Source organism: Mesoplodon densirostris, chromosome 11 (genome assembly GCF_025265405.1).
Source record: "Mesoplodon densirostris isolate mMesDen1 chromosome 11, mMesDen1 primary haplotype, whole genome shotgun sequence".
Classification (NCBI taxonomy): domain Eukaryota; kingdom Metazoa; phylum Chordata; class Mammalia; order Artiodactyla; family Ziphiidae; genus Mesoplodon; species Mesoplodon densirostris.
Window position 1 is genome coordinate 66276378 of NC_082671.1, and position 27660 is coordinate 66304037.

The following is a 27660-nucleotide window of genomic DNA, read 5'->3' on the forward strand; positions in this document are numbered from 1 at the left end:
CTCCCCTCCCCAATGGAGTGTTTGCGAGGCTGTCCCTGACGGGGTGAGGCTGGCATGAGTCCCAGCACCCAAGGGACAGGTTGGTCGGTGTCCCCTGCTCTGGGCCCAGCCCCATCTTGGCTGAGGCCAGCAGAGGACCACGCTTGGCACCTGAGCAGAGTCAGGAATTGGACCAGGCAGGCTGTGGGCCTGTGCCCTTCAAGTGGCTGGGTTGGGCTTCCTGGACGTGAAGGAGGCGGGCAGGGCCTCCTCCCTCAGCTGTAGCTATGCCAGTGTCTGCTGCTCCACCCTGGACGGGCCACCTCCACTCTTGGAAGGGTCCCGAGAATTGTGGCGAAGCCCTGGCCGGGTCCAGCGTCATCTGGATGATTCAACCCAGACGCATCCAGCAAGAGGACGAGCCCCTCGCCCTCTCCACGGTCAAGGGTCCCACCCAAGTAAAAAGGCCACTGCCAGGAGGTTAAAAAACTTTATTTGGCTTATAAAATTCCACATTCTGAGAGCGAGCTTCGAGCAGTGCAGAAAGCACAGGACACTGTTTCTGGGGTCGGGGCTCGGCCTGGAGCACCTCTGAAACTGCTGGTGACCCCTGGGCTGAGACCGGACACACAGGCAGCCTGGCGGCCAGGAGAGCCTGGGGGCCACCACCACCAGCAACGCCTGACCCGCAGCGGCTGCGGTCCTCGGAGGGCGGGGCGCCTTCATTCCGAGAGCCGACGGCCACGGCTGTGGTCCTGGTTGTCGCGCCAGACGCAGTAGTTGAGTGTGGCCGCAAAGGCCAGCCAGGCCAGGTACGGGTAGAGCAGGCAGGCGGCTGGTGGGCTCACCTGGTGCCAGGCCACGGCCGTGGCTGCCGCCACTCCACCCATCAGCAGGAGATCCACCAAGGCCTGCACAGACACAGAGGGACGACAGGGAGGCCTGAGGCTCCACGTACCCATGGGGCTGTGTGTGTCCCAGCTGCCCACCACCACTGCACCTGAGGGAACTCTCCATCCGCCTCTCAGTGACCTGGCCAAGCCCCTCCCCCATTTTCTGCCTCGGTTTCCTCATCTGTAAAATGGGAACAATCGCCCTTCCCTGACTATGCCATGTGTGGGGTGCACAGCACCAGGTGTAATGTGGGTTCTCCTATACCAATGGCCCCTAAACCCATCAGAGCCCTGCAAGGCTTCCTGCATTGGAAGAAGAGCAGCTGAGGGGCCCTGGTCCCCTAAGAGCTTCTGAGGAGACGTGAACCAGGAGCCAAGTGCCTCCCCTGTCCCCACCTTTAGACCCTGACCCTGGAGGTCTGGGATATGATGCCCCATGTCCCCCAAGGGAGGGGCCATCTCCAGGGACCACGGAGACAAGCCAAGGTCACACTTACCCAACCCATTTGTCGGGCACCGAAGAAGAGGGGAGGCCATGCCCAGTTCAGAGCCAGCTGCCCAGCGTAGAGGCCCAGGGGAACCACAGCCTCCTTCGAGAAGCCCCCCAGCTCTTTCCAGATCATGTAGGAGCCATACCTGAAAGAGAGGCTGCCAGTCAGGGCACCAACAGGGGAGAGACCAGGAGCCTCCCTGCAGGGCCAGGAGCCAAGCTCACCTCTGGGACCACACACTGATGGCTCAGGCATGCCCTGCCACTGACTGCTGTGTGACCTCAGGGAAGTTGCTTAACCTCTCTGGGCCTTTGTTTCTCACGGGGTTGCTGTGGAGATTCTACTTAATATACTGGCAGTGCCTAGGGCAGTACCTGGCACATGGGACACTCAATAAATATTTGACATTATTATCTTCATCAGTGCTGTAAAGGGGGAAGCACATAAGGCATGCAAGGAAACAGGATGGGACTTTTGGGCTGGGCCTTAGAGGATGTGTATGAGTTTGCCAGGGGGAGGCAACGAGGATATGCAAAGGCTTAGAGGCATGCACAAGACCCCCTGAGTCAGCCTATGTTACTGGTGAAGTCTGGGGGGCACTGGGGAGGTGAAGCAGAAGAGGGCCTGGTCATGGGGCTCTTAGGGCCACAAGGACAACCATAACACCAGCAATAATAATAGCTAACGCCCTCCAGCATTTACACACGCAGGCACCGCTCTTCCCGAGCATTAGTTCGTTCATTCTCATGATAACGTCATGAGATGGGCAGTACTACCGCCCCCATCTTACATCATGATAACGTCATGAGATGGGCAGTACTACCGCCCCCATCTTACAGGTGCAGAAACTGTGGCACAGAGAGTCAAAGCGCTAAGAGCTCTTGGCAGGCAATCAGTAGGTGAGTCAGCATTTGAACCCGGGTGGTCTGAGGCCAGAGCCTGGGCTTTTTATTCTGTGAGGGGTTGGACCTTATCAGGACCACAGGGAGTTTCCACGGGGTTCCACAAGAGAGGTGCCAAATTTATGCTCCATCAGGGTCTTGATGGCGGTGGGAGGCCTGGAGGCTGGAGCAAGTTAAGGCAGAAACAGTGGTGCCTGGGCCAGGGCGGGGAGGAGAAAGCAGGATGCAGGAAGTGCTGCAGCCTGACTGGGCAGGGCCTGGGGCTGGCAGAGGGTGTGGCCCAGGTGACACCCAGGTTTCCAGGACTATCTTACTCCCATCAGAACCCTGGGGCGGACTTCCCTGGTGGCTCAGTGGTTAAGAGTCTGCCTGCCAGTGCAGGCGACACGGGTTCAATCCCTGGTCTGGGAAGATCCCACATGCCATGGAGCAACTAAGCCCGTGCGCCACAACTACTGAGCCTGTGCTCTAGAGCCCTCGAGCCACAACTACTGAAGCTCACGTGCCTAGAGCCCGTGCTCCGCAACAAGAGAAGCCACCGCAATGAGAAGCCCGTGCCCCGTAAAGGAGAGTAGCCCCCACTTGACGTAACTAGAGAAAGCCCGTGTGCAGCAACGCAGCCAAAAATAAATAAAAATAAAATAAATAAAAAAAATTTTAAATAAAAAAAAAAAGAACCCTGGGGCATCAGCCTGGTCTCTGCTACCTGCCCTCTGCAGTCCCACCCTGCACTGGGCTGGCACAGAACCAGTTTGCAGGGAACCTTCTAGAAGAGGGTGGGAAGCTGACCAGTCTCCTGGGTGCGGTTCCTGCTGGAGCCACCAGGGGGCGTGGGGGGGCACTCCTCCATCCAGTCCTGCTTTGCCTGGTGGCAGTTCCTGGGCCTAGTCCAGGAAATCCTGTAGGGTCCCGACTCCATAGCCCTGTGTCTGTGGGAGGTCCCTTGTCAAATGGGGGGGTCATGAAAATTAACCAAGACAAAGCCTGTCACCAGGCAGGTGCTCAACAAATGGCTACTATTACTGCTGTTGTTCTTACTGCTACCGATCTTGGAAGCATCCACATGCCCACGTCTGACCTTCGCACACTGAGCCGGCCTCACCCTGCTGTTGTGAAAACAGCCAGAATGCCAGTACGGGGTTGCCCGCCCCTCCCAGGAGGCCCCAGAGGAAAAAGGTCAGTTGTGCAACCAACAGGCCCCATAGTTTTCTCCACCCTCACTTGCCAAACGAGGCCAGGAAGTGGTGCCCGCTGCCCCGGGAACACCTGGGCAGTTTCCACTCTGGAGGAGAAGCTCTGCCCTCGGGCCTGGGCCTCCCCCTGCCCTGCCTGCCCCGGAAGGTGGACAGGTCCAGCTGTCAGGACAGCACCCATGCCCACCTACCCCATGGCCGAGTACAGCGTGCCCCAGATGGGAGCCAGCATCCAGCGGGGCGGGTGCCACGAGGGCTTCTGCAGGGCGGCGTACCAGCGGAGACTCTCTCCGTGGACATAGTGGGAGCCCAGGAAGCCCCCCAGACTGGGCACCAGCGTGAAGCCCACGGCGGGCACCCAGGGCGGGGCCATTGCTGCTGCAGCTGCTGTTCCGGAAAGTTCTGAAAGAGAAGACAGGGCTGGGGTGAGAGGCGGTGATGCTCCAGAGCTGGGGTGGGGCCTCCCCTGGCGTTTCCTGAGGACCTACTGTGCACAAACCAGGGGTGGGTCTGTTACCAGCTCCTCATCACTCATGGATCAACCAATCAATTGATGGAACACGCGGGAAAGATGTGTGAGGTTGGGGGGCCAGTGCTGAGTCTGCCCTGCAGCCCCTGCCAGCCCAAGGGCTCCAGGGAATGCGTTTCCACCCCCACTCCCACCCCCACCCACGAGGCTGCCCTGCCTGGCAGGAGCCTCCCAGGTGCCCCTGCCCTGTCGGCTCCACGTCCGCCCCTGCTCCAGCTGCCAGGCTCCTGTGCTCTCTCACCCTCGCCCTTGACCTTGGGTCTCCTGGCAAGTGACCCCTCCTCTCTGCTGCCTCAATCACGGCCAGTTTGGGTCCCCTCCACCAAGAAGGCTGCCCAGCCCTCCCTCCCCGGGCGGTACTGCGAGGCCGCCTCGGTCCGCACCCTGTGCCTGATGCTCCAATACTTCTCATTCAGTCATTCGCCATTCATGCAACAACAGGTATCAGACAGAGCTTGGCTCGAATACCCGCTCCCACCAACATATTGTGGCCTCCGGCAAATGAACAGGACATCAACGTGGCCGACCTGGGTCCAGCCCAATGTGGGGGGGGTCTCTTTGTACACCATCCCACGGGCCCACCCTGAAATCACCTCCCCTTCCCTGTGTTTCAGAGAGAGAAAGCAAACTCCCTGGGGTCACACAGCACTCTGGGGTCAGGCTCTGCCCAGGTCGAAAAGCTGCTGGGCCCTGACGCCCAGGGCCATGGATGTGGTGGGTGGAAAGGGACAGAGTTTAAGGCTGGTGAGGGCCCCTCAGCAGCCCTGAGAGGCTGACGGGGCTCAGGGCAAGGAAGGTCTGGATGCTGTCACCATCACCTCCAAGGCTGGAGCCCCCCAGGCAGGGATAGAGGGGACCCAACATTCAGGTCTCTCCGTTCTGATCGTCAAACACTCCCCCTTGCCCAGCAGCCCCCAGGTCTGCGCTGAGGACCTACTAGGTGCCCAGCAGCGCTCAAGGCTCCCAGGGAACTGTGCTCATTGGGGCTGACAGTCCAGCCAGACAGCAAGCGGGGCCCTGGGCTGGGCGTCGGGGGCCAGCTCTGTGTAACCTGCTGTGGGATCCCAAGCCTATCAGCACCCCTAACTGGGCCTTGGTTTCCCCACCACAAAATGAAGGGGCTGAGCTCCTGCTAACACGCCCTGACTCTAGTTGGAGAAGCCGGAGTGTCTGTAGGAGATAAGAAGCCACACAGACGGATTATGTTCAGAAAACTTGCAGGACGGCCTGCTGGGATGGGGGCTGGGCACCCACGGCAGATGGAGTGGAAGAGGCCCAGACCTCAGACAGGGCACCCCGACCCAGGATCAGAGAGAAGATGGTGCTGGAAGGACACGGAGCACTTTCTCCCAGGGACACAGCAGGGGAAAGCGGCGGGGGTGGAGAAAGGCACGAGGCAGACAGGGCAGCAAGTACCAGGAAGAGGCTGTGCCCATCCGGAGGCAGTGGGGAGCCATCGGGGCTTCCGGGCGAAGGCTGCCCAGGGCAGAAGGGGCAGCTGCTGGCCTGGGGCGCCATGAAGCTCCGTGAGATGCAGAAGCAACCTCAGTGCCCAACGCCGGGGACTGTTAAGGATGGGTCAACCCCCGAGTCCAGCTTGGAGGACTCTTTAATGATGTGAAAACTGTCCTCAACATAACATTAAGTGCAGAAAGCAGAATATAAAATTGACTACAGAATTATCCCAATTTTAGCAAAAAATGGATATGCATTTTAAAAACGGTAACAAGTGCGTGAAGAGGTTAGCAGCCATCACCCTCATAAAACAAACATCTCGGGCTTCCCTGGTGGCACAGTGGTTGGGAGTCCGCCTGCCGATGCAGGGGACACGGGTTCGTGCCCCAGTCCGGGAAGATCCCACATGCCGCGGAGAGGCTGCGCCCGTGAGCCGTGGCTGCTGGGCCTGCGCGTCCAGAGCCTGTGCTCCGCAACGGGAGAGGCCACAGCAGTGAGAGGCCCGCGTACCGCAAAAAACAAAAACAAAACAAACATCTCCTGGGGAACGGCTGTGAGCCTGGCCCGGGCACAGGCTCGACCCAAACACTGTCTTTCTGTTCTCACCCCGTGAGGAACCCACACCATCTCATCCCACCTGCCGACGGACCCATGGTGCAGAGCGGCGGGGGCATTTGCCCAGGGCCCCTCCACAAGCGGGTAGCTCGGGAGTCCAAGGCCCGCACTCAGCAGAGGGATTTCCGATGCTTTGTTATCACTTTCCGAAATGTCTAGAATGAGCATAATTTTAAAAGGAACAGGCGGAGAGCGTCAGGCATCCAGCAGAATCCAGCTCTGCCATCTAGCGACTCTGATTCCTCCCTCCCTGGGCCTCAGTTTTCTCGCCTGTCGAGTGGGGACAGTGAGCTCAATCCCCACGATCACTGCACAGATGAGCCGTGAGAATAAACACTGCCCAGGGCTGGCTGGTGACAGGTAAAGGTTCCTGTGTTTCTCCCCCAGCCCCTCCCACCCCACCCCCCGGCCCTCTGGTTTCCAGGGTGCCCACAACTGTTCCTGGGGTGGGGGTGAGGGTCTGATCTCACCACAGTATGAAGGCCCACCTCTCCCGGGGCCAGGAGAGCACTGGCCCAGTGCCGCTGCCAGGTGGATATGGAGCCCTGGGACCCAGCCACCACTGTGTCATCTCGGGGGAGCCCAGGCCACCTCAGCCGGCTTTCTCACCTACGCCATGGGGCACAGCCCTGCTCAGCCTGTTTAATAAATGTGTTGAATCCGCAACCAAGTGACAGCCCTTGGGCAACCATAACAAGCTGTGTTCAGTGCCTGAGGGTCCCCTGGACCGTGACATGAGCTGGGCAGGTGGGAGGGCTTCACCTCGCAATGACTCTCACATACAGATAGGGACACTGAGGCCCAGTGGGTCGGGGGCTGAACTGTGCCTTTTCCCAGGAAGGTCCCAATTTATGCCCACTTTGTCCCAAAAGAATGGCCCCCCTCCCTCTCAGCAGTGCTCCTTTTACAGGTGACCAAGGTTAATGCCACCAGTGTAAGACACATGACACGGTTCACAGAGGTGGACACACTCGCTCTGGTATTCGTGCCCCAAACACAAACCCCAGCCCAATCATGAGAAAACGTCACAATCCCAGACGGAGGAACATTTGACCAAATACCTGGCCTGCGCTTTAGCACTCTTGAAAAGGGTCAAGGTCATGAAAGGCGAGGAAAGACGGAGGGAAATGTCACCGACTAAGGACAAATAACAGCTAAACGCAATGTGGGATCCCAGACGGACGGGGTCCTGGGCCAGCTGAGCACGTTAGCGGGGTTACCGGCATGGTGTGAATTTCCTGGTTCCACTAGGGGAAGCTGGGTGAAGGGTATGCAGCAACTCTCTGCATGACCTTTATAACTACCGCAAGTCTAAAATTAGTTCAGAATGAAACATTAAAAAGAAAAGGAGCATCCTGTAACTTTACCGCAAATCTAAAATCAGTTCAAAATGAAACATTAAAAAGAAAAGAAGGATCCTGGTTTGGACACTAATGCGCATAGCCTACTTTCTCCTCGATATTCTTGTCACTGCTTCCCCCTAAGCCCCACCCCTGACCCACCTGCCACCAAGGCCCCTCAGAGTTTCCTGACCATTTATTTGTTTTCTATTTCTTATTGCTTTTGGTTAATGGAAATGAGAGTCATATAACATAAAATGAACCATTTTAAAGTGCACAGTTCAGTGGCATTTGGTGCATTTCCCAATGTCGTACAGCCATCTATACCAAGTTCCAAAACATTTCCATCACCCCAAAAGACGCCCACCCATCAGCTCACTCCCCATTCCTCCCTCCCCCAGCCCCTGGCAACCACCCATCTGCCTTCTATCCCTGTGGATTTACCTTCTCCACACATTTCACATAAATGGGATCATACATTATGTGGACTTTGGGGTCCGGCTTCTCTCACTGAGCGTGTTTTCGAGGCTCACCCACGTTGTGGCCTGGGTCCATACTTCTCCCCAAGGCGTTGTGGGCAGGGGCGCTTGTGTCACCCTGCCATGGCACCCAGCCGGTGCCCGGGAAATCCCCAGCGTGCCAGCTGACGGGGCTGGAGAGTCCACCACCCTGGCCCCTTGCTATGCAGAACAAACAGACGCCCAGGAAGAGGTGGTGGCTCTCCCCTCTGCGGTAACAGAGTAAGGCCTGAGACCACGCTTCTGCTCACCCTTCCAGGCTGTTGTGTTTATGCACCACTGGGCCAAGGGGATTAAAGGGTCCACCCAGCCTGAGGGTCAGAAAACTGGTAGGTCAAATGCCCCACATGGAGAGAGCCCAGGCAAGGAGCTTCCTGGGGCCTCATGAGGACTGCCAGGCTCTTGAATCACCCGATTAGGGGACCCACCAAGCTGAGTCATGCTGGGCTGGGCTGGGCTGGGCAGGGCAGGGCAGCTGGCTCAAGCAGGCCTGAGAGAGATCCATCCTGTGATGGGGTTAGGGTTACGGTTTGGGTTAGAGCCACTCCAGTGGCCAGGAGGGGGCTCAGGGCTCAGGCAGAGAGGCAAAGCCACCCACCTGCCCTTTATTTCTATTTCCGACAGCAGGTGACTAAGAACCCAAACCTTGGCTCTGCCTCCAATTTTCTTGGTGAAGCCAAGCCAACGCTCCGCTCTGGGCCTCGGTTTCCCCTTACATCAGGTGGGTGTAACCTGCCCTGTGTGCTTCATGGGGGTGTGGGCAGGCTCAAGGGAGGTCCAGATAAGCCAGGGGATGTGGGGGTCGGTGTTGGGGACCACTCATCCCTCCAGAAGAAGCAGCCACATGGCGCAGACCCAAGGCTGAGAAAATGTCAGCCTGTTGGTCACCCAACACTCAGTGGGTGAAAGTGCTTCCAAAAGGCCCCGCCCTCAAGGCCTGGGGCCACTGAAACAGAGGCCAAGAACAGGCAAAGCAGAGAGCTCAGGGCCTGGGGTCAGGAGACAGTGCAAGGCCTTTGGGAGGGGTGGGGGGCGGAGCCTGGTGCAGGGCCCGGCTGTATTCATCCTGGGTCATCAGGGCTTCACGCCGGCTGTTGTGAAGCCGCAGGGGTGAGGCCAGCTGCTTCTCTTCTCAGGCCCTGAGTTCCAGATCTCTCGGCCTCCATAGTGGGCTCCACTTTCCAGATGAGGAAACCGAGGCACAGGGAGTCACAGAACTTTCCAGGTCTGGGTGACTCTGAGACCTCCTGAAACACCCCTCCAGCTCCTGATCTGGGAGTCTGCTGGCTTCAGCTCTGGGCCACACAGCCAGTCACAACGATGGGATGTGTCACCTCCCCTCTTCAGCTTCCTCCTCCATCGTGACAAGGCGCCTAAGCCCTGCCCCAGAAACCTGCGGGGGGCCCAGGGCTCATCTCAGGCCACTCCCACCCCACCTCAGCCATTCCACCCCCTGCCTTGGTGCCAGAGGATTCTCTCAGGACCAACAGCCTCACTCTCTCCAGCACCAGGGCCAGTGTCCCAGCCCCGACGAGGCATCAGGTCCCAGCTGGGCCCGTGGGCAGCCGTTTCAGGATCTGAATCCTCCCTGCCCCTGGGGTGAGACTCAGGATCTCTCTCGTAGTGATGCTTCACTCCTGGGCCTCTGTGGCCTTGTCTGTGAAGGGGAGGTTGCGGCCATGGGCCTCTGGTGGAGCTTTCTGTTCTCTGAGGCCTCCCTATAGAAGGTGACAGAAACTGCTGCTCAGAAACAGAACAGAGTTTTGCCATTTCTCTGGTCCCCACCTCCAAGCTGCACCCAGCCCCTCCTGGGCCTTATGTCTCCTTCAAGCCACCACCGATGGTCCCAGGGACCTGTTTTAAGGCTCTTTTTTTTTTTTTTTTTTAAATGACTCACAGCTAATCATCCTCATTATAACCTCTGTTAATCTTTTTCATTATGAAAGTATCCAATGTATTAGACAACAGGTCTGGAAACCCAGCTGGTCTGGGATGGGGTGGGGCTGGGGGTGACAAAGGGGAATCTGTTTTATGGAGAATGACTATTGAGACAGAGAGCATGCTCAGGCATTGCTTGCACAATCAAAAATAAGTAAGAGAAAATATAAATAAGAGACAGATTCAGAAATGAAGTAATGAAAAGTCAAAAGTGTATACAGCACAAAGTAGGCTCGCCCCCTGTCAGCACCTCCCCTACCCCCGTTCAGCGATCCACCGTCAACGGTTTCTGGTTTCTGGCTGAACCAGCTGGACACCATTCAGTCATGGCCACGCATACACACACACACACACACACACACACACACACACACACACACACACACACACACACACACACACTCCAGGCACACACTCCTCTGGGCATGCACTGTGGAGGAAGCAGGGCTTTGAAGTCAGACCACGAGCGTTTGAACCCCAGCTGTACTGTTCTGTGCCCCTGGGCAGTTTCTTGGGTGAGCGTCAGTTTCCCCCCATTTCAAAGGGCTCCCTTGGCGGCCCAGGATTCTATCTGAGCCTCCCTCTGGGGAGGCTGAGCAGCCTGTCTCCCTGCTCCCCGAAGAGGCTTTCTCCTCAGCCCCTTTCCTGACCAGTGGACAAGAGCTACTGCTGCCTGGGAGCGGCCCCTGGCCTCCCGCTGCCCTGTGTCGGGGTCCCCACGCCACTCCCCACAGAGACACTGGGGCCCTCGGCCCACATCCAAGCAGCCTGGCCTTTGGGCCGCAGGCCTGCTGTGCACCAGGCACTCTGGGCCGTGCTCCTTGTACACAGCCTCCTCCTTGGCCGTGACCCTTTGGGACACCCTCAGTCACACATCCTTAGGGGAGGCTCGAGTCCTGACCCCCCTGCCGAAACACGTTTTTGAGCTGTTTTGCAGAATTTAAACACATCTCCCTACCCCCAAGTGCTCAGCTACCAGATCAACTGGAACCTAAGGGACAAGAAGCTGACCTTTGCTGACCGGTTGTAACTTCAATCAACTAAAGCTTGGACTCTATAGACCTCTGCCCCAATTCTATGTTGAATTCTCCTCTGCTCAAGCCCCTTCATGAATATGCAGCTTAAAACTTCCCCAGGTTTGCTGTTTGGGGAGACACTTCTTTGGGAGAGCTCCGAGGCGCTCTCCTTACTTGTTGGAAGTAATAAATCCTTCCTTCTCCCGATCGGCTTGCTTGTGCCTTTTGGCTCCGCACCACCCACCGAGAGGCAAACCCAGTTTTCCGGGAACACCACGACCCCTCCCACCTGGGCTCCCAGCTCCTTTGCAGCAGGGGCAGGGGACAGGCAAGTCCCAGGGGATGCCCTGCCCACACCAGGACGTGTAGGTTACAGTGCACCTGAGCACTGGACGGGGATCTAGGGACCCGGTTCTAAGGCTCCGCGGGGCCTTCAATGGCTTTGGACAAATAACCTCCCCTTCTCTGGCCTGGGTTTCCTCCCCTATAAATGGATCAGGAGCCCGAGGTCTCCCAGGCACTTTGTGATCCTCAAGGTATCCCGCTCCTCCACTCCCGCCCTCTGCCGGCCGCGGCTGCTCAACCACCGGATTGGGCGGGAAGGGGGGGGTGCCTGGTCCCTCCCGCGGCTCCGCTTCCCGCGGGGCCCGAGGGCCCAGCGTGGTGCGGCGGGGCGGGGTTGCCCAAGTTCCCCCTTCCGCGCCCCCAATCCCGCCGGAACCCGGCCGCGCAGGAGCGCCGACCGCTGAGGCCAGGGCCGGGGGGAGGGGGGGGTCACCGCCCCCCTCCCGCCGGCCGACCCAACGGCCGGGTCCCTAGTGCTGCCCCGCGGCCGCCCCCCGGGGCCCCGCCACCTCCCGCCGCAGTTTCCCCTCGGGGCCCGCGCCGGCGGGCGGGCGCTGTCGGGGGTCGCTGCCGCGCGGGGGCCCCTTCCCGCCGCCCTTTCGAAGCCCCGTCCCCACTCACCGGCAACGACGACTCGCTAGGGGAAGGGCGCTGCGCGGCGGGAGGTGGGGTCCGGGCCCGGCCCCGGCCCCGCCCTCGAGGCCCCGCCCACCCCGGCCCCGCCCAGCTTGGCTGGAAACCTGGGCGGCGGCCGTCGACAACCCCGCGGGTTGGGGCGCTCCCTCCTCTGGCTGCCCTGCCAGGGAGACGCGCTTCCGCCTCCCCCGGGCACGAGCGCGCCTTCCGGCCGCTTCTCCTTCCCACCGTGACCGCCCAGCCGTGCAGGCACTGCTGGCTGTGCAGGCAGGTCGCGTCTCTTCTTGTGCCTCATTTCTCCTATCTGTAAAGTGGGCCGATAGAGATCACCGATCTCAGAGAGGGGAATTACATCGCCTGACGGCAGAGCGCTGAACATCCTTCTGCACAGCAACTCTGGCCACCATCTCCGGAGGAGAACCCCAGTTCCTTTAGCTGTTGCCCCAGGACAGGAGGCAGCACTGCCCTCTTAGTCCTGGCCCAGGCTCTCCTTGGCTGGCTCCCTCTGCCTCCATCTCTTCATCGGTAAAATGGGCACAGCATGGTGGGACTAAGGAGGATGCCACATGGTAATGCAGGAGACCACAGGCGCTTGGCATTCAGTGACCATCACAGCCCAGAGGTGGCCTCCAGTTTGCCAGGGTCACCCTGATGGGACAGCATGTCCAGGCCCAGACCTTGAGCACTTCACTGCCTTATCTGCACACACTACTTTATTACTGCAACCCAGGGCCTGTCACTGCCCTCTTGACTAACTTGGCCTGGCAGGGCCCGCAGACTGCCAGAACCACAATTGCCCAAACTGGGCACTTGGGGTGGGGGTCGGGAGGCCCAGGTGAGCCCTGCCTGCTCCTCCTGGGCTGAAGTCTGACTTTCCGAGGCCCTGCCTTTTTTGCCTTCATGGGCCTCTTCTACCTTTGACTGCGTTTGTATAACGGCAGGTATAATCCAGGCTGGGTTCTTTTCACATTTTTCTTCTGATTTTAAAAGAAATTAAAATATTTTCCTGGATCCCTTGAGGTACCATGGACCCACACATTGTGGCCACTGTTCCTCATGAAGTTGGTCTGGCCACGCCTCCCAGCAAGCTGCCAGCCCTCACCTTCTTCCTGTAAGGAGGTGCCCAGTGGCTTGGCTGAGTGGCAAACCCGCCTGCCCCAGAAGACCCGTGGTGGGGAGGCAATGCAGCTTCCCTCCCGCCTCTCCCCTCCTGCTTGCAGGGCTCTAGGCCCACAGGGCATCCTGGGAGGCAGCGATTTCTGGTCCCAAATACTTGCTGGGCACCAGGGCCCAGTGGGGGGGGGGCAGAGAACAAACACACTAGGCCCACCCTTTTCACAGATGAGCCCCTGCAGTTCAGAGGGCCAGTGGCTGCCAGAGGGAGCTGCATGAGGTTGGCATGTGCCAACCTCAAGGGATGTATATATTGAGCACCACAGGTTGCCCAGCTCTGGGCTCAACCCTGGAGGGTACAACACAAGCAAACCCAACCCCCGGCCTCAGTCGATCGAGGAAGGAGGCATGGAGAACACCCTCCCAATCCCCAGAGAGGTGACAAGGTCACACAGCTTGTCAGTGATGCAGTCAGGATTTATACCCCGGCAGTCCAGGGCCTGCACTCTTAACTATTGTGTCATTCATTAGGCTTCTCAATTCTAAGTGTGATTTGAGTACAGTATTTTCTTATATTTTATTTGTGTGTTTACTTTCTTACATGAGTAATTCATATTTATTGTAAGGAAATTGGAAAATACAGGCAAAAAGAAAAAAAGTCACCCACTCTCCCATTACCCAAGCACAGTCAACACTTTGTGAGTTTTTCTATGCCTTTTTCTAAGCATATGCACATGTTTCTTTACAAGAATGCCTTCATGAAATAATTGGTTTTGTAATTTGTTTTCTTCCCCTTACAATAAATCAGAAACCTCTTTCTACATTATCAAACATTTGTCTACATTTAACACGTGTACGCTTTAGAATAATAACAAGATGCTGTCTGTCCACCCCCAGGTTGATAAGAAGAAGATTCCCAGTGCCCTAGGAACCTCCTGGTGCTCTCTCTGGTGATTGCTCCTGCCACTCCAGAGGTCACCTCTGTCTTGACTTTTGGGTTAAACACACCCTTACTTTCCTTTAGAGTTTTGGGGTTTTTTTGTTTTTTTTGCAGTACGTGGGCCTCTCACTGTTGTGGCCTCTCCCGTTGCGGAGCACAGGCTCCGGAGGCGCAGGCTCAGCGACCATGGCTCACGGGCCCAGCCGCTTCGCGGCACGTGGGATCCTCCCGGACTGGGGCACGAACCCGTGTCCCCTGCATCGGCAGGTGGACTCTCAACCACTGTGCCACCAGGGAAGCCCTCCTTTAGAGTTTTATTAAGACCCTTAGGTATGTCTCCCTGAGCCCTATATTGATTCGCTTCAAACAGCTGAGGGGCAGCATGCAGCTGGCTGGAGAGAGTGGACACGATGGCCGGGGCAGAGGAAGATCCCTAGGAAGGTGAAACTGAACTGAGCCGCTGGGGCACAGACTGGCCTCAGTCTCCCTGAGCATTGACAGGAGTCCCTCTGGGGCAGCTGGTGGGCAAGGCTGGGTGTGCAGCTCCCCTGTCAGCACATCTCGCCAGGCTGTGGTGTGGACATTCAATATGAAACAGTCAGAGGCATGGGCTGTGTGTCTTCTTGCCTCTGAGCTCACTGCACCTGTGTCCAGACCTCAGGAACAGGGGTGGACACTTCCGTGAGACGGAACAGTGTCCTTCACTGAGCCAGGCAGCAGGACATGGAAGGGAGCACAGGGTCTCATCAGCCTGTGATCAAGACAGCCAAGTGTGGATGGGAATCTAGGCCAGGCTCACCAGACATTTCAGTTCCTAAACAGGCAGGACAGTGACAGGTGGCAACTTGGTGATGACAGCCCTCTGTGCATCTCTGATGTACTGGCTGCTCGAAGGCCTGGTGCACAGGTCATCCTGGAATCTCTCTTCACCACCAGCCTGGGGGTGGTCTTGATCCCTCTGGTAGCTGGCCAGCACATCTCGCCCTTCCTGGTTCCCCCGTGTTTGCGATGAGCCTATCCTCCAAGGATGCAGTCTTTTTTTTTTTAATTTATTTTTTTTGACTGCGTTGGGTCTTCATTGCTGTGCGTGAGCTTTCTCTAGTTATGCGGTGAGTGGGGGCTACTTTTCATTGCGGTGCGGGCTTCTCTTGCTGCGGAGCACGGGCTCTAGGCGCGTGGGCTTCAGTAGCTGTGACGTATGGGCTTAGTTGCTCTGCAGCATGTGGGATCTTCCCGGACCAGGGCTCGAACCCATGTCCCCTGCATTGGCAGGCGGATTCCTAACCACTGCGCCACCAGGGAAGTCCCCAAGGATGCAGTCTTAAAAAAGGCTACATAGAAGGTATCTTTTTTGAGATCTTGCACTCTATCCTGTGGTTGACTGATGTTTGACTGAGTAAAAATTCAAAGTTGGAGATCATGGTCCTTCAGCATCATGGAGACGTGCCGTTTTCCAGCTGCCATGGTGCTGATGAGCAGACTGAAACCATTCTGCGTTCTGAGCCTTTGTGTGTAACCCCTTTTGTTCTTCCTGGAAGATTTTAAGCTTTTTGTCCCCAGAGTCCCGGAATTCCATGCTGATATTCCTTGATGTGGGTCTAATTTCATCCAATGTTCCAGCTCTCAGGAAACTCATATCTTTTATTTTTCAGAAACTGGATTTTTAGAGGGGATGATTTCCTTCCCTCCATTTTCTCGCTTCTCTTTCTGGAATCCCTATTACTCAGAATCCTGGACTTCCTGGGCTTGTCTTCTAACTTCCCTTCCTCTCCTGCTTCTCATGGTTTGCTTTTTTCTTTTTCTGTAAACTTCTGTGACGTTTCCTCGACTTTCTCTTCTTGGCCCTCTATTGATTTTTTAAATTCAGCTATCCTATTTTTTTATTTCCAAGGGATTTTTGTTGTTGTTTTCTGAAGATTCTTTTTTTAAAAAAAATAATTTCCTGGACTTCCCTGGTGGTCCAGTGGTTAAGACTCCGTGCTCCCACTGCAGGGGGCACAGGTTCAATCCCTGGTTGAGGAAGAATGCTGCACAGCGTGGCAAAAAAAAAAAAACTATAAAAAAATTAAAACTTCCTATACATTTTTCACTGATGCAATTACTTCTCTTACCTCTCAACTATCAAGGATAATTTTCTTAAAACAATTATTTTCTTCTCTCATCATAGTCTCTGATTCCTATGCATTGTGGTTATTTTATTTTTTTCTGTATGTAAGAGGCTTTCCTCAGATGCTTGGGAATCTTTGCCTGGCTGCTCATGATAAGAAGAAAAAAGGAAAATAAGTCTTTGGATGGTATTTGTTGAATTAGCTTCACTGTAAGTTGAACTTGTTGGTCATTTGTCTGGTAACTTCCTGGACTGTCAATATCTTCAGCATTTTCCTCTTGTACTGGTCAGATTCCCCAAGGCCCTCCAGTTCTTGCCTGGAAGGTAGGGGTCTGGTGGCACATTTCTGGGAGCATGGGAGGAGATCTCTGCATTCAGCAGTCAGTATCCACCTGTTTCAGCAGAGAACCCACATTCACCATGATCCCTGGCCTGCCCAGCCCTTTCCAGAGCTAAGCATTTGCCAGAATGAGGGAAAGGTATCACCCAGGGGCTAGAGAGAGAGAAGACATCTAAAGATCTAACTGTTCTTCAAAGACACCTTCAAATAGTTCTCTTAATTTCAGACTTTTTAAATCCTTAGATCTAGAAGTGCCTAGGGCTACCAGTTCCTAAGCATTTAAGGATTCTGTTGTATGAATAAGGGTTGGTTCTCAGCCTTCGGCTGTCTGGAGTCTGCTGAATCAGATAATACTGTTCATCCTGGTTTCCAGCTTGAAGAGATTCTGTTGCTGTTCCTGTTCTCCCTGCCCTTGTGTTTTATGTCTTTAAAAGATTCTTTTCCTCTGGGTTTATGTGCTTCTGGAGGCAGTGTGTGCTCTGTTCATGTCTTAACCTGAAAACCTCTTCCATATCTTTTATCACCACAGCATTGTACAGATTTGCCATCATTCATTTAACTAATCTCCTCTTGCTGGATATGCACCTCATTTCCTCCTTTTCCGTGTCAAAAGCAAGGCTGCTACGGATGACCTGAGAGCTCATCTCATTCTTTTCTCAGGACAAGCTCACTGTAGTAGACTTGATGATGTAAGTCTGATCTCAGAGAGACAGCAGTGAGCGGTTCTGAAGAGAGATTGTAGTTCCCTGCCCAGGAGTCGAACCTGGGTAGCCTAGGTGAAAACCAGGAATCGTAGCCGCTAGACCACGAGGGGCTAGAGACTAGAAGCAAAGGGGCCCTAGCTCTTTCCCCCATTTGAAAGCAAGAATGTTTCAAGGAGGCAAAAACTGTAAAATCAGGTACAAAGTTTATTATTAGAGACACAGCATAACATGTGGGAGAGCTCACAAACAGTTTGATTAAGACAGAATCAGGACAGAAATACACACCTGGAGGGAAAGGCTACGGGGCCTCCTCTCTAATGGGGGGTGGGTGGGCAGTAAGTCAGAAGCTAGCCAGAAATACACCCGCAGAGAGGAGTGTGGGAGTCCTGAATGAGGAGCTCAGTAAAGAGGTGATTTAAATCATGTATATAGGACAGTTCTTCGGGTCTTTGTTTACATTTTGCCAATTATCTCGTTTCTTTTTTCACACCTGACGGGTCCCAGAACCCTCCCCAACATGCATGTGCAACATTTTGCTAAGATGGATCCCACTGCAGAGGCCTTCTAGCTGGGTGTGTGTCTACACATACTATGGGGTGGCGGCTGCTCCCTTTCCGACCCCCAAGGAGCCTTCCTGCGTGCGTATGTGCAGACAGGGAAGTTTTTATTGACCTCAGGAGTGGGCGCCTTATCTCTTTACCTTAGCAGAGCTCAGCTTCTGCCACTAGCTTTGTCCTTAGAGTGCCTGGGTGAGAACAAAGCTTCAATTTTACTCCACTTGACAAACCCCAGCTGTGCAGCCCAGCGGTCCATCTATCTCCTACCTCAGGTCTACCTAGATCTTTCTCATTCTGAGGTGTGGAGTGAGCTTGTGTGTGTGTGTGTGTGTGTGTCCTGGGCTCCTTAGAAGAGGCTGGCAGGGAATGAAAGAGGAGCAGGGGCGTAAAGGGGTGTAGTTAGAGATGAGGTCAGAATTAGACTCTCTCTGACCCAACCTCGCACCCCAACTTCCAATCCTCCTTTTGTCACTAACCACCTGTCTTTGAGCCCTTGTCTACTCATGTGTAAACTGAGGATAATAATAGCACGTATTCGTTACAGCGTTGCTGTGAGGAATTAAACAGACTAATGTCTGAAAAATATCCAGGGCTTTGTTCAACGGGACAAATATTAATTGGATGATTATTTTGTGCCTGGCACCGTGTCTGGTTTGTAGGAAACATAAAAGAGAGGACAGTGCTGGGAAAATCAGATACAAGAAAGAATGTGGAAGGGTTTCAAGTACTTTTCCCATGCTAGGTTGAATATTACATTGCATTGAGTTGTTTACTTAATAAATATGTTTGAGGGCTCATTGTGGTGCGGTGTCGCGTTTTATTTTTTCCTGCGGAGGTTTAGGTAAGCGTGTGGATCACCCGGCGCACAGCCGACAGTTTCAGAGCAGGGACGGAATCGGTAACAGCGGAACCTTTCTTCCCGCCCGGCGGTGCCTCGGCCCGCCGGCAGGAAATGCGTCAAGGACCGCGCCGCGCTGCGCCGCCGCAGTCGGGCCTCGGTCGCCCTGGTAACGCGCGTGGGGCCGGTTCCTCAGCATGAACGTCCGGGTCGCGCGGGCTGCGTGGGCCTGGGGCCGGGGCGTGAGCTGCCGCCGCTGCGCCTCGAGCCTCTTGCTGCCTCCCCCAGGCGCGGTGGACGTGGAGGAGCTGCTGCGAGATGCGACAGCGGCGGAGGAAGGGCCCCGGGAGGCCTCGGTGCGGCGGTTGCCGGGCCAGTGCTCGGTACTGCTCTTCCCCGGGCAGGGCAGCCAGGTGGTGGGCATGGGCCGCGGTCTGCTCCGCTACCCGCGGGTCCGCGAGCTCTACGCCGCCGCCCGCCGCGTGCTGGGCTACGACTTGCTGGAGCTGAGCCTGCATGGGCCGCAGGAGGCCCTGGACCGCACCGTGCACTGCCAGCCCGCCGTCTTCGTGGCTTCGCTGGCCGCCGTCGAGAAACTGCATCACCTGCAGCCCGCGGTGAGGCCCGAAGCCCGGTGGCAGGCCGGGGAGAATGGGCTCTGCCCGAGCTCTCACAGCTAGGTCGTGGTCCAGCCGAGGCTCCAGCCTGCCAGGCCGGCGTGCTCCAACGTCTCATCTGTTCGGCAGATCCTTACTGAGTTCCCACCGTGCCGGGCACTGTTGTAGGCCCAGGGGATACAGCCTACAACAAACAAAACAAGGATCCCCGCGCTTGGGGAGCTTGCATGTTAGGGCAAGGAGATAGATAATAGAGAATAAATATGCTATGTAAATTACATAGTGTGTTAAAGATAAATGTTTCAGGAAGAAGAATAGAGCAGGGAAAGGGGCCAGGGAGTGGAGGGCAGTGTTGCGATTTTAAATGATCCTTAATCATTTAATTAATTACTAAATGATTTTAGAAGGATTAAGTTTCACCCTTAAAGGAAGGGTCATTGAGAAGGTGATATCTGAAAGTATCAGTTCACTTGACGTTGTGAAATGATTGCTATTAATATTATCACAACAGTAAATGTTAAGCTCGTACTTTACCCCATTTCATCCTCACAACAGCCTTGTGAGGTAAGTACTGTTACTTTGTGGGTAAGGAAAGAAGACTCAGATATTAAAGGAATTAGTTTAAGTGGTCATGTCGAGTCATGATAATAACATTCATCCAGTGCCTGTCCCGGGCCAGGTCTGTGCTGAGCGATTTAGGGGTGTTATCTCCATGTAATTCTCAGCAGCCCTGTGAGGTCGGTCCTGCTGCTCTCCCCATTTCACAGATGAGATGACTGAGGCGCAGACGTTAGGGAACTCTCCCATGCTAAAAATCAAATCCAGAGGTAACTCTGAAGGTCATGCTCTTAACTTCTGTACGTAGCGTCCTGCGTCTCCATCAGCCTGAGAGGCAGCACCAGGGCAGAAGCAAGAGAATCCAGAGCCCTGGGTTGGCATCACAGCTCAACCAAGGAGTCCGCCAGTAGGCTTTAACTTGCCTTGCCCGTTAAAGTTTCTCATCAGTCAAGGGCTGGATCAGTGATAGTCAAGGCCACTTCTGTGTGTTGTCTTCTAGCTGGAGCACCAGGCCAGCAGAACCTGGCTCACTGAACTGCTGAACCCCTGTCAGCTTGCAAGTGCAGAGCCCCGGACTGAACTCGCCTGAGAACTTGGCCTCATGTTCTTCTGCATGTGTCGCTGCAGGTTATCGAGAACTGTGTTGCTGCTGCTGGATTCAGTGTGGGAGAATTTGCAGCCCTAGTGTTTGCTGGAGCCATGGAATTTTGTGAAGGTACGTAGGAAGAGGTTTGGTTTTGGGGTTTTTTTTAAAAAATATTTATTTATTTGGCTACATCGAGTCTTAGTTGTGGCATGGGGGATCTTTCGTTGTGGAGCGTGGGCTCCAGAGCGCACGGGCTTAGTTGCCCTGTGGCACGTGGGATCTTAGTTCCGTGACCAGGGATCGAACCCACGTCCCTGCATTGGAAGGCAGATTCTTAACCATTGGAACACCAGGAAAGTCCCAAGGTCTGGTTTTATGCATGCAGTATTGTCTTGCTGGGCTCACTGAGGACAAGGGGCACTACCAAAAATAATTCTGGACCTACTCAGGGGTAATAGAGAAGGGAGCCATGGGTGGGGGTGACAATGGGACCTGAGGACCAGACTTCACCTTGATTCCCTTTTAAGCCTGAAGGGTTCATTAGGGAGTTTCTTTCTTCTTGTAGTCTTGTGAAATCTTCTTGCTTTAGTGTCTCCCACTACTTACGTGCATTCTTAGTCCACTCGTGTACCTCCAGTGCCTGTCGTGTGGTAGATCATCAATAGATTCTCATTAAGTGAAAAAGAATAAATCAGTGTTTGATCTTGAGCCACACCAGTTCCACTTCTTAAGATTTTTGTGTATAAACATGTAAACATTTTTGCTTATAGTTAAATACAAAGGACTTGAATAGACATTTCTCCAAAGAAGATATACGAAGGACCAATAAGCACATGAAAAGATGTGCAACATCACCAATCATTAGGGAAATGCAACTCAAAACCACAGTGGGGTACCACTTCATACCCTCTGGGATGGCTTTAATTTAAAAAACAAACGAGGAAAATAATAAGTGTTGACAAGGATGTAGGAACCTCACACATTGTTGGTGAAATGTAAAGTGGTGCAACCATTGTGGAAAACAATTTGGTGGTTCCTCAAGTTAAGCACAGAATTACCATGTGACCCAATAGTTCTACTCACAGGTCTATACCTAAGAAATGGAAACATAAGTCCACACAGAAAAACCTGTACACAGATGTTTATAACAGCATTATTCATAATAGCCAAAAGGTGGAAATGATCCAAATGTCCATAATCAGATGAATGGATAAACAAATTGTAGTAGATCCATCCAGTGGAATATTATTCAGCCATAAAAAGAAATGAAATACTTATGTTGCAGTGTGGATGAACATCAAAAACATGCTAAGTGAAAGAAGCCAGACACAAAAATCACATATTTTTATATGAAATGTCCAGAATACATAAATCCAGAGAGACAACAGATTAGAGGTTACCGGGGATGGAGGGAAGGAGAAATGAGGTGTAGTATGGGCTGATGGAAAGTTTTGAAACTAGAGCTGGTGGTTGTACAACATGAACACAACAAATACCACTGAATTATACACTTGAAACTGGTTATATTTCATGTGAAATTCACCTCATTGTTTTTTAAAAAAGCATTATAGGAAGGAAGCATTATCAAGGAAGTGGAAATTTTTTTTCATATTTCCACATCCTAATAAAACCATTTTATACAAATACAGTTTTATGTGTATGTAATTTGCAGGATTATTGACGTTCTGTGTTTTTTCACTTGACAATTTGCATAGTTATTTAATGCCTGCCTGGGAGGGTTTCCACGTTGCTGTGGGTTCTCTCCTGCCTGCTAACACAGGCTTTTAATGTATTTGCTCCACAGTTCTGCTTGTGTAAGGGCTAAAAGTCCAGTACAGACATATACGGTGCCGGGTGAACGAAGGTGTGTTAGAGAGAAAGGGTGCAGGGTTTGTTCCTCAGACTTTGTTGTCCCATCAAACCCTGGATTGGTCCCTTAACCACTCCTTGGTCTGGTCATCTCCCTCCCCAGCAGGGAGAAGGCCCAGGACCAGGATGATAGCTGTCCAGTAATTGCAGTCCATTCTTTTTTGTTCTGTTTTTAAATTTTATTGAAGTATAGTTGATTTACAATGTTGTGCTAATTTCTGCTGTACAGCAAAGTGATTCAGTTATACATATATGCTTTTTCATATTCTTTTCCATTATGGTTTATCACAGGATATTGGATGTATATCCCTGTGCTCTACAGTAGGACCTTGTTGTATCCATCCTGTATATAATAGTTTGCACGTGCTAATCCCCAACTCCCAATCCTTCTCTCCCCCACGTTCCCTCCCCCTTGGCAGCCACAAGTCTGTTCTCTATATCTCAGTCTGTTTCTGTTTTGTAGATATGTTCGTTTGTGTCGTATTTTAGATTCCACATATAAGTGATACATGGTATTTGTCTTTCTCTTTCTAACTTCACTTAGTATGATAATCTCTAGGTCCAGCCATGTTGCTGCAAGTGGCATTATTTCATTCTTTTTTAGACTAATATTCCATCATGTATATGTACCACGTCTTCTTTATCCATCTGTCAGTGGACACTGAGGTTGTACCAGGGACAGCACCCTGCCTTTTGATGATAGTGGTACCATATATGTATGGTTCAGATATGTAGAACTGCGGCTTGTAGACTGGTGTTGGATACCAATATCAATGTCTCCAGCACACAGTGTGGAATTTGTGCTTTGTGTTTTGGGTCTGGGCTTCTCTTCTCCATTACGTGCCTTGATTTTTCCAAATGCACTTCTCTCTGGGTAGGTTTGTATGCAGTGAAAATCCGAGCTGAGGCCATGCAGGAAGCCTCAGAAGCTGTCCCCAGTGGGATGTTGTCCGTCCTCGGCCAGCCTCAGTCCAAGTTCACCTTTGCCTGTCTGGAAGCCCAGGAGCACTGCAAGACTTTGGGCATAGAGAACCCCGTGTGTGAGGTGTCCAACTACCTCTTTCCTGACTGCAGGGTGATCTCAGGACACCTGGAGGTTGGTGTTCACGGGAGCAACCTTCCTAGACCCCAGTCCAGTACAGAAGGTTGGAATTATTCCACACCTGGGAGCGCACAGAGTGTAACAGGTGCTCTGCCCAGCCCTGGTCCTTGGGAGGCATCTGGGGGCCAGGGGTGTGTGTGGTGGAGCGAGCACTGCAGAGAGAGGCAGGAGGCTGGGGTACTATCTCCGCTCCCCGACATACAGACCTTGGGCAAATTCCCAGCCCACGTGGAAAGTAAAGGGCTGGGCCAGATGATCTCCAGGGCCTTCCTGTGATACATTCTGGGCTTCTCACAGCCTCTGATCCAGTTGCTTCTTTAGAGAGAGAAACTGTTTCCTGCTGGGTTACTCTGCCCTGCTGTACTTTTTCTTAGGTGTCTGTTTTTGCACCCTTTCCTTCTGTCCATCCTTCCACTCACTGCTGCCCCAGACATCCTTTCTCGGGCAGCTCCTGTGTGGCAAGCACTGAGGACACAAGGACAGATCAGCCGGGGTTCCTGCTGTCAAAGGAAGGCTGGCTGTGAATGGATGACTCCAGGTTTCAGAGCACAGTAAGGGTCAGGCTGACTACCAGGGTGCCAGGAGGCGGTGCCTGGAGGATGAGGTTGCCAAGAGCAGGGCATCCCAGGTGGACAGGAGCGCCCGACGGAAGGGGCAGTTCTGTACCGTGTGCCTGGCTGGGGAGTGTTGAGTGCAGACCAGATGGGTGCTTCCCCGTCTTGTCTCCTCTCGTCCTCCGTCTGGTCCTGTGCTCTGTGGACGGGAGCTCTACACCGGGAAGCTGAGGCACAGAGCCACGTGCTTAGTGGTGGTGGAGGCAGGGTGAGAGCTCCCGTCCATGTCCCTCTGAAGTCCAGGTTTCCTCCACTTGACCATGTTGGTTCATCTCCCTGTTAAGGCCTTGCCAGTACGCAGGTGTCCTTATGTATCTCCTCTGAATCAGTGAGAGGCTCTGGGGCAGTTCTGAGATGACGGGAAGACCAGCTATGGTGGCCCCGAGCGAATCACGGAGCTGGTTGCCTATTCCCATTAATAGCCTTGGAAGGAAGCCCATAAGTGGGCCAGGAGGGGCCCCCCAGTCAAGGCAGGTGTCTCCCAGGCTCCCAGACAGGTGGGCATCCAGTGCAGGTGGCGATTCTTGGGATTCCCAGGTTTGGCCTTTGGTGCTGTTGGAAGTGCTGCAGCAAAGAGCTCAGGTGCAGGCAGAGTCCCCTGAGCAGGTGAGTCCCTTTCCAACAGTGGATGTGAAAAAACTCCTTGCCCTTTGCTAGACCCATGCCTGGCTTGAGAGCCAGCCACAGGAGCCTCTGGACCCTGAGGCTGTATCCTTGACTCCTGTGGCCCTGACCTGGGACTTGAGTTGGATGAATCCAGAGACTTCCCATGGAAAGCACCTAGAGGCCGTGGCAGTGGTGCAGAAGTGCCACCGAGTAGCTGTCTCCGTAGGTGCCGGTGATCAGAAGTGTCCAGGCATGGTGGGAAGGGCTTGGGCTGTGAAGTCCAAGAGTCTCCTGTTCAGAGAGGTGCTGGGGGCGCATCCCTCAGTGAGGTGGGGGTGGATGGAGCGTGGGATTGGGTGTGAAGCACCAGGTCAGCAGGTCAGGCTAGACTCTGCTGCAGTGACAGCCCAGACCCCTCTGTGCTTCCCACACGCATGGCTCACACTCCATGACGGTTCGCTGTGCTGGGCTCTGCTCCACTCGGATTTCGTCCCAAGGCTCAGGCAGCTGAGCAGCCTCGGTGTGGAACAGATGGACTCACCCACGGCAGAGGGGAGCGACACATGATGAGCCTCGGGCTGAACTGGCCATGCCTGGGCAGCAGGCTAAACTCCTGCAGGGCGGGGCCCACAGAGAGGGACGAACGAGCACCATCCAACCAAAAATATTAATCCCTCCTACTTTTCGGGGGCACAAATAGCTACCCTGCTGGTTTTTTTTGTTTGTTTTTTTTGTTTGTTTTTTTTGGCCGTGCCGCACGGCTTGCCGGATCTCAGTTTCTCAATCAGGGATTGAACCTGGGCCACGGTAGTGAAAGCCTGGAATCCTAACCACTAGGCCACCAGGGAACTCCAGACCCTGCTGTATTTTTTCCAGTGGACATGGATGGGCTTGGTAACAAGTTAATAATTGCTACCCTTCTATAGGGTTTGTATACCAAGCATAGTTCTTCATAGCCCTATTAACTATTGTTGTTATCACCATTTTACAGGTGAGGAAACAGGCACTGACAGGCGAAGTAAAAGTGCCCAAGTCATGCAGCTGCCATGACTTACCTTGAGTCTTCAGGAGCAGCTGGCCCAGCTTCTGAGCAGGCCGTGGATGGTGTCAGGTTGGAGGGACGTGGCAGACGGCTTAGTGCATAGGAAGGCCTTTGGTGGATCCCAGTGAAGGGCTGTCAGGGTGGTAGGCCTTGGGCTATGTCCTGAGGGCACAGGGTCTCTTAAGAATATATACTGTTTTAAAGATGTTTGCAAGTGGTTCTAAGCTTGGGCCTGTTAGTCCCAGAGGCCCCTTTTAATCAAGCTCTTGTCTTCTCTAGAGAACCCCAGATGAGGGGTTTCAGACCTTGGATTGTGAAGTGAGGCTTGGAATCTTGTGAATTTTCATCTTGAAGGTTATGGAGTAACAAGAAAACAGGCTTAAAAAAATTATGAAGAGTAGCAGAATTCTAATTGAAAACTAACACTTACTAGATACTGCTTTTTCGTTCATCAGATACCTCCTATATGATCACTTCCCAGCAATCTTACGAAGTAGGTGAAATTGTGCTCATTTTATGGAGTAAAAGAAGTTCAAAGAGGTTGCCTGGGGCCACCGGGCTAGTGAGGGCTTCTGGGACACTGACTTTACAGCTGTGCAGGATGAAATAACATGTGCTGGTGTGTAGAGATAAGCATATCCTATACGTAGGACTGTGATGACATCAGCCAGTGGTGACTGCCTCTCTGTTTCTTCCCCTAAGATTTGCTTGGCTTAAACCTCCCTTCTTTTGCTTCCAGGCTCTGCAGTTTCTCCAGAAGAATTCCTCCAAGTATCACTTCAGGCGCACCAAGATGTTGCCAGTTAGCGGTGGGTTCCATACCAGCCTCATGGAGCCAGCTTTGGAGCCCCTGGCACAAGTTTTAAAAGCAATTGATGTCAAGAAGCCTCTGGTGTCCGTCCACTCAAACGTTAATGGGAATAGATACATGCATCCAAAACACATCCAGAAATTGCTGGTCCAGCAGGTGGTCTCCCCGGTGAAGTGGGAGCAGACGATGCACACCATATATGAGAGGAAGAAAGGCACCGAGTTCCCCAAAACTTTTGAAGTAGGACCTGGGAAGCAGCTGGGAACCATCCTGAAGAGCTGTAACCTGCAGGCCTGGAGGTCCTACAGTCACGTGGAGGTGCAGGAGGCTGCCGAGGACCTGGACTAGAACCTGTAGGGGCCTCCCGAGGACCTTGGCGTGGAGGGGGCGTGGCTGAGGAGGCCGAAGGGGCTCCAGTGGGCCGAGCCCAGCCAGGCCGCCGCCTCCAAGTGATAGGGAGGGATTGTTTGCAGAGTGCTTTGAATGCCACATAAAAAGCACTGAAAATGAGTATTTCTTTACGTGACACAGTCCATTTCTCCCCCCTTGAAACACGTTCGAGTGCTGGGGAGAGATGCAGCCCTGACGGTTCTGTGAAGACTGGTGAGTTCCCGCCCTGCCTCTTGAGCAGCACCACCCCCACCCCCCACCCCACCCCCGCTCTCAGGGGCGCAGGGGCTCCTCTGTACTAGGGGCTGGAACAACCTGGCTGGCAGGTGTGTTCTGAGGACTGGGAAGGCCTGGCCTGGTGCCGTGGGCAGGTGGCATGGCCACAAGGCTGACCAGTGCCAGACGGGCTCCTCTGCTGCCCCGGCATCCTCTGGCCACACACGGCCAAAGCCTTAGCTCCTTTATCACTGGAGTCAAAGGGCTTTAGGACCCAGTGGGCTTTGGCAGCCATTCCGTCCACCCCTTCACTCAACAGTTGGGACACCCAGGGCCCCATCTGTTTACTTACCGCACAGAAAGTATTGAGTGCCTGCTGTATGCCAGGGAGTGAGTGGCCTCTGCCTTGGTAGGCAAGAGGGTCCTTTAGCAAGGCGGGAGTGGTGCGGGGAGGGCGGCAGAGGGCTCTGTTTCCTCCCCCACCCCCAGTCTTCCCTTTAGACCACAATCATGGAGCGCCTGCTGTGTGCCCGGGGCCTGGTTCGGCCCAGGCCTGCCCGCAGAGCTTATCCTGGGCTGCTCCACACCAGGAGCGGAGCGCAGATTCTCTGCTCCTAACGTCCGTTATTAAATATGAGTCATTCTAAACTTCTTGGGTGATTTTTTCATTATTCAGCAATAGTAGGAAAACCATATTGGGAATGAAATCTCTGAGCTTGTTTTTTGGGGTTTTTTTTTAAGATTTTTTAAAAAATTTATTCTTTATTTTTGGCTGCATTGGGTCTTCGTTGCTGCGCGCG

The 27660-nt window shown here is 53.9% G+C and overlaps 2 protein-coding genes across 3 annotated transcripts; one reads left to right on the forward strand and one right to left on the reverse strand.

The window, feature by feature from the left end:
• Nucleotides 1-604: 604 nt before the first annotated feature.
• TSPO (translocator protein) lies at nt 605-11924 on the reverse strand. Its single transcript, XM_060112660.1, has 4 exons — nt 11836-11924; nt 3650-3860; nt 1370-1508; nt 605-890 (listed from the first exon to the last, which is right to left on the reverse strand). The coding sequence occupies exons 2-4, from the start codon at nt 3829-3831 to the stop codon at nt 702-704; spliced, it is 510 nt and encodes a 169-aa protein (XP_059968643.1). The 5' UTR covers nt 3832-3860; nt 11836-11924; the 3' UTR covers nt 605-701.
• A 6684-nt stretch (nt 11925-18608) lies between these two features.
• On the forward strand, nt 18609-27508 carry MCAT (malonyl-CoA-acyl carrier protein transacylase). Of its 2 annotated transcripts, XM_060113371.1 has the most exons (4): nt 18609-19066; nt 20252-20339; nt 22958-23175; nt 26183-27508. In XM_060113371.1, the coding sequence occupies exons 1-4, from the start codon at nt 18647-18649 to the stop codon at nt 26600-26602; spliced, it is 1146 nt and encodes a 381-aa protein (XP_059969354.1). In that variant the 5' UTR covers nt 18609-18646; the 3' UTR covers nt 26603-27508. The 2 variants fall into 2 exon arrangements, with proteins under 2 accessions (XP_059969354.1, XP_059969355.1); XM_060113372.1 differs by lacking the exon at nt 22958-23175 and having other exon boundaries at nt 26183-26332.
• Nucleotides 27509-27660: the final 152 nt, after the last annotated feature.

Coding starts and splice junctions, on each gene's coding strand:
- MCAT (XM_060113371.1), top strand. CDS start 18,647: ATGAACGTCCGGGTCGCGCGGGCTGCGTGGGCCTGGGGCCGGGGCGTG. Junction 19,067..20,251: donor TGCATCACCTGCAGCCCGCG/GTGAGGCCCGAA, acceptor GTGTCGCTGCAG/GTTATCGAGAACTGTGTTGC. Junction 20,340..22,957: donor AGCCATGGAATTTTGTGAAG/GTACGTAGGAAG, acceptor CTCTCTGGGTAG/GTTTGTATGCAGTGAAAATC.
- TSPO (XM_060112660.1), bottom strand. CDS start 3,831: ATGGCCCCGCCCTGGGTGCCCGCCGTGGGCTTCACGCTGGTGCCCAGT. Junction 1,509..3,649: donor ACGCTGTACTCGGCCATGGG/GTAGGTGGGCAT, acceptor CCTCTCTTTCAG/GTATGGCTCCTACATGATCT. Junction 891..1,369: donor GTGCCCGACAAATGGGTTGG/GTAAGTGTGACC, acceptor GTGTCTGTGCAG/GCCTTGGTGGATCTCCTGCT.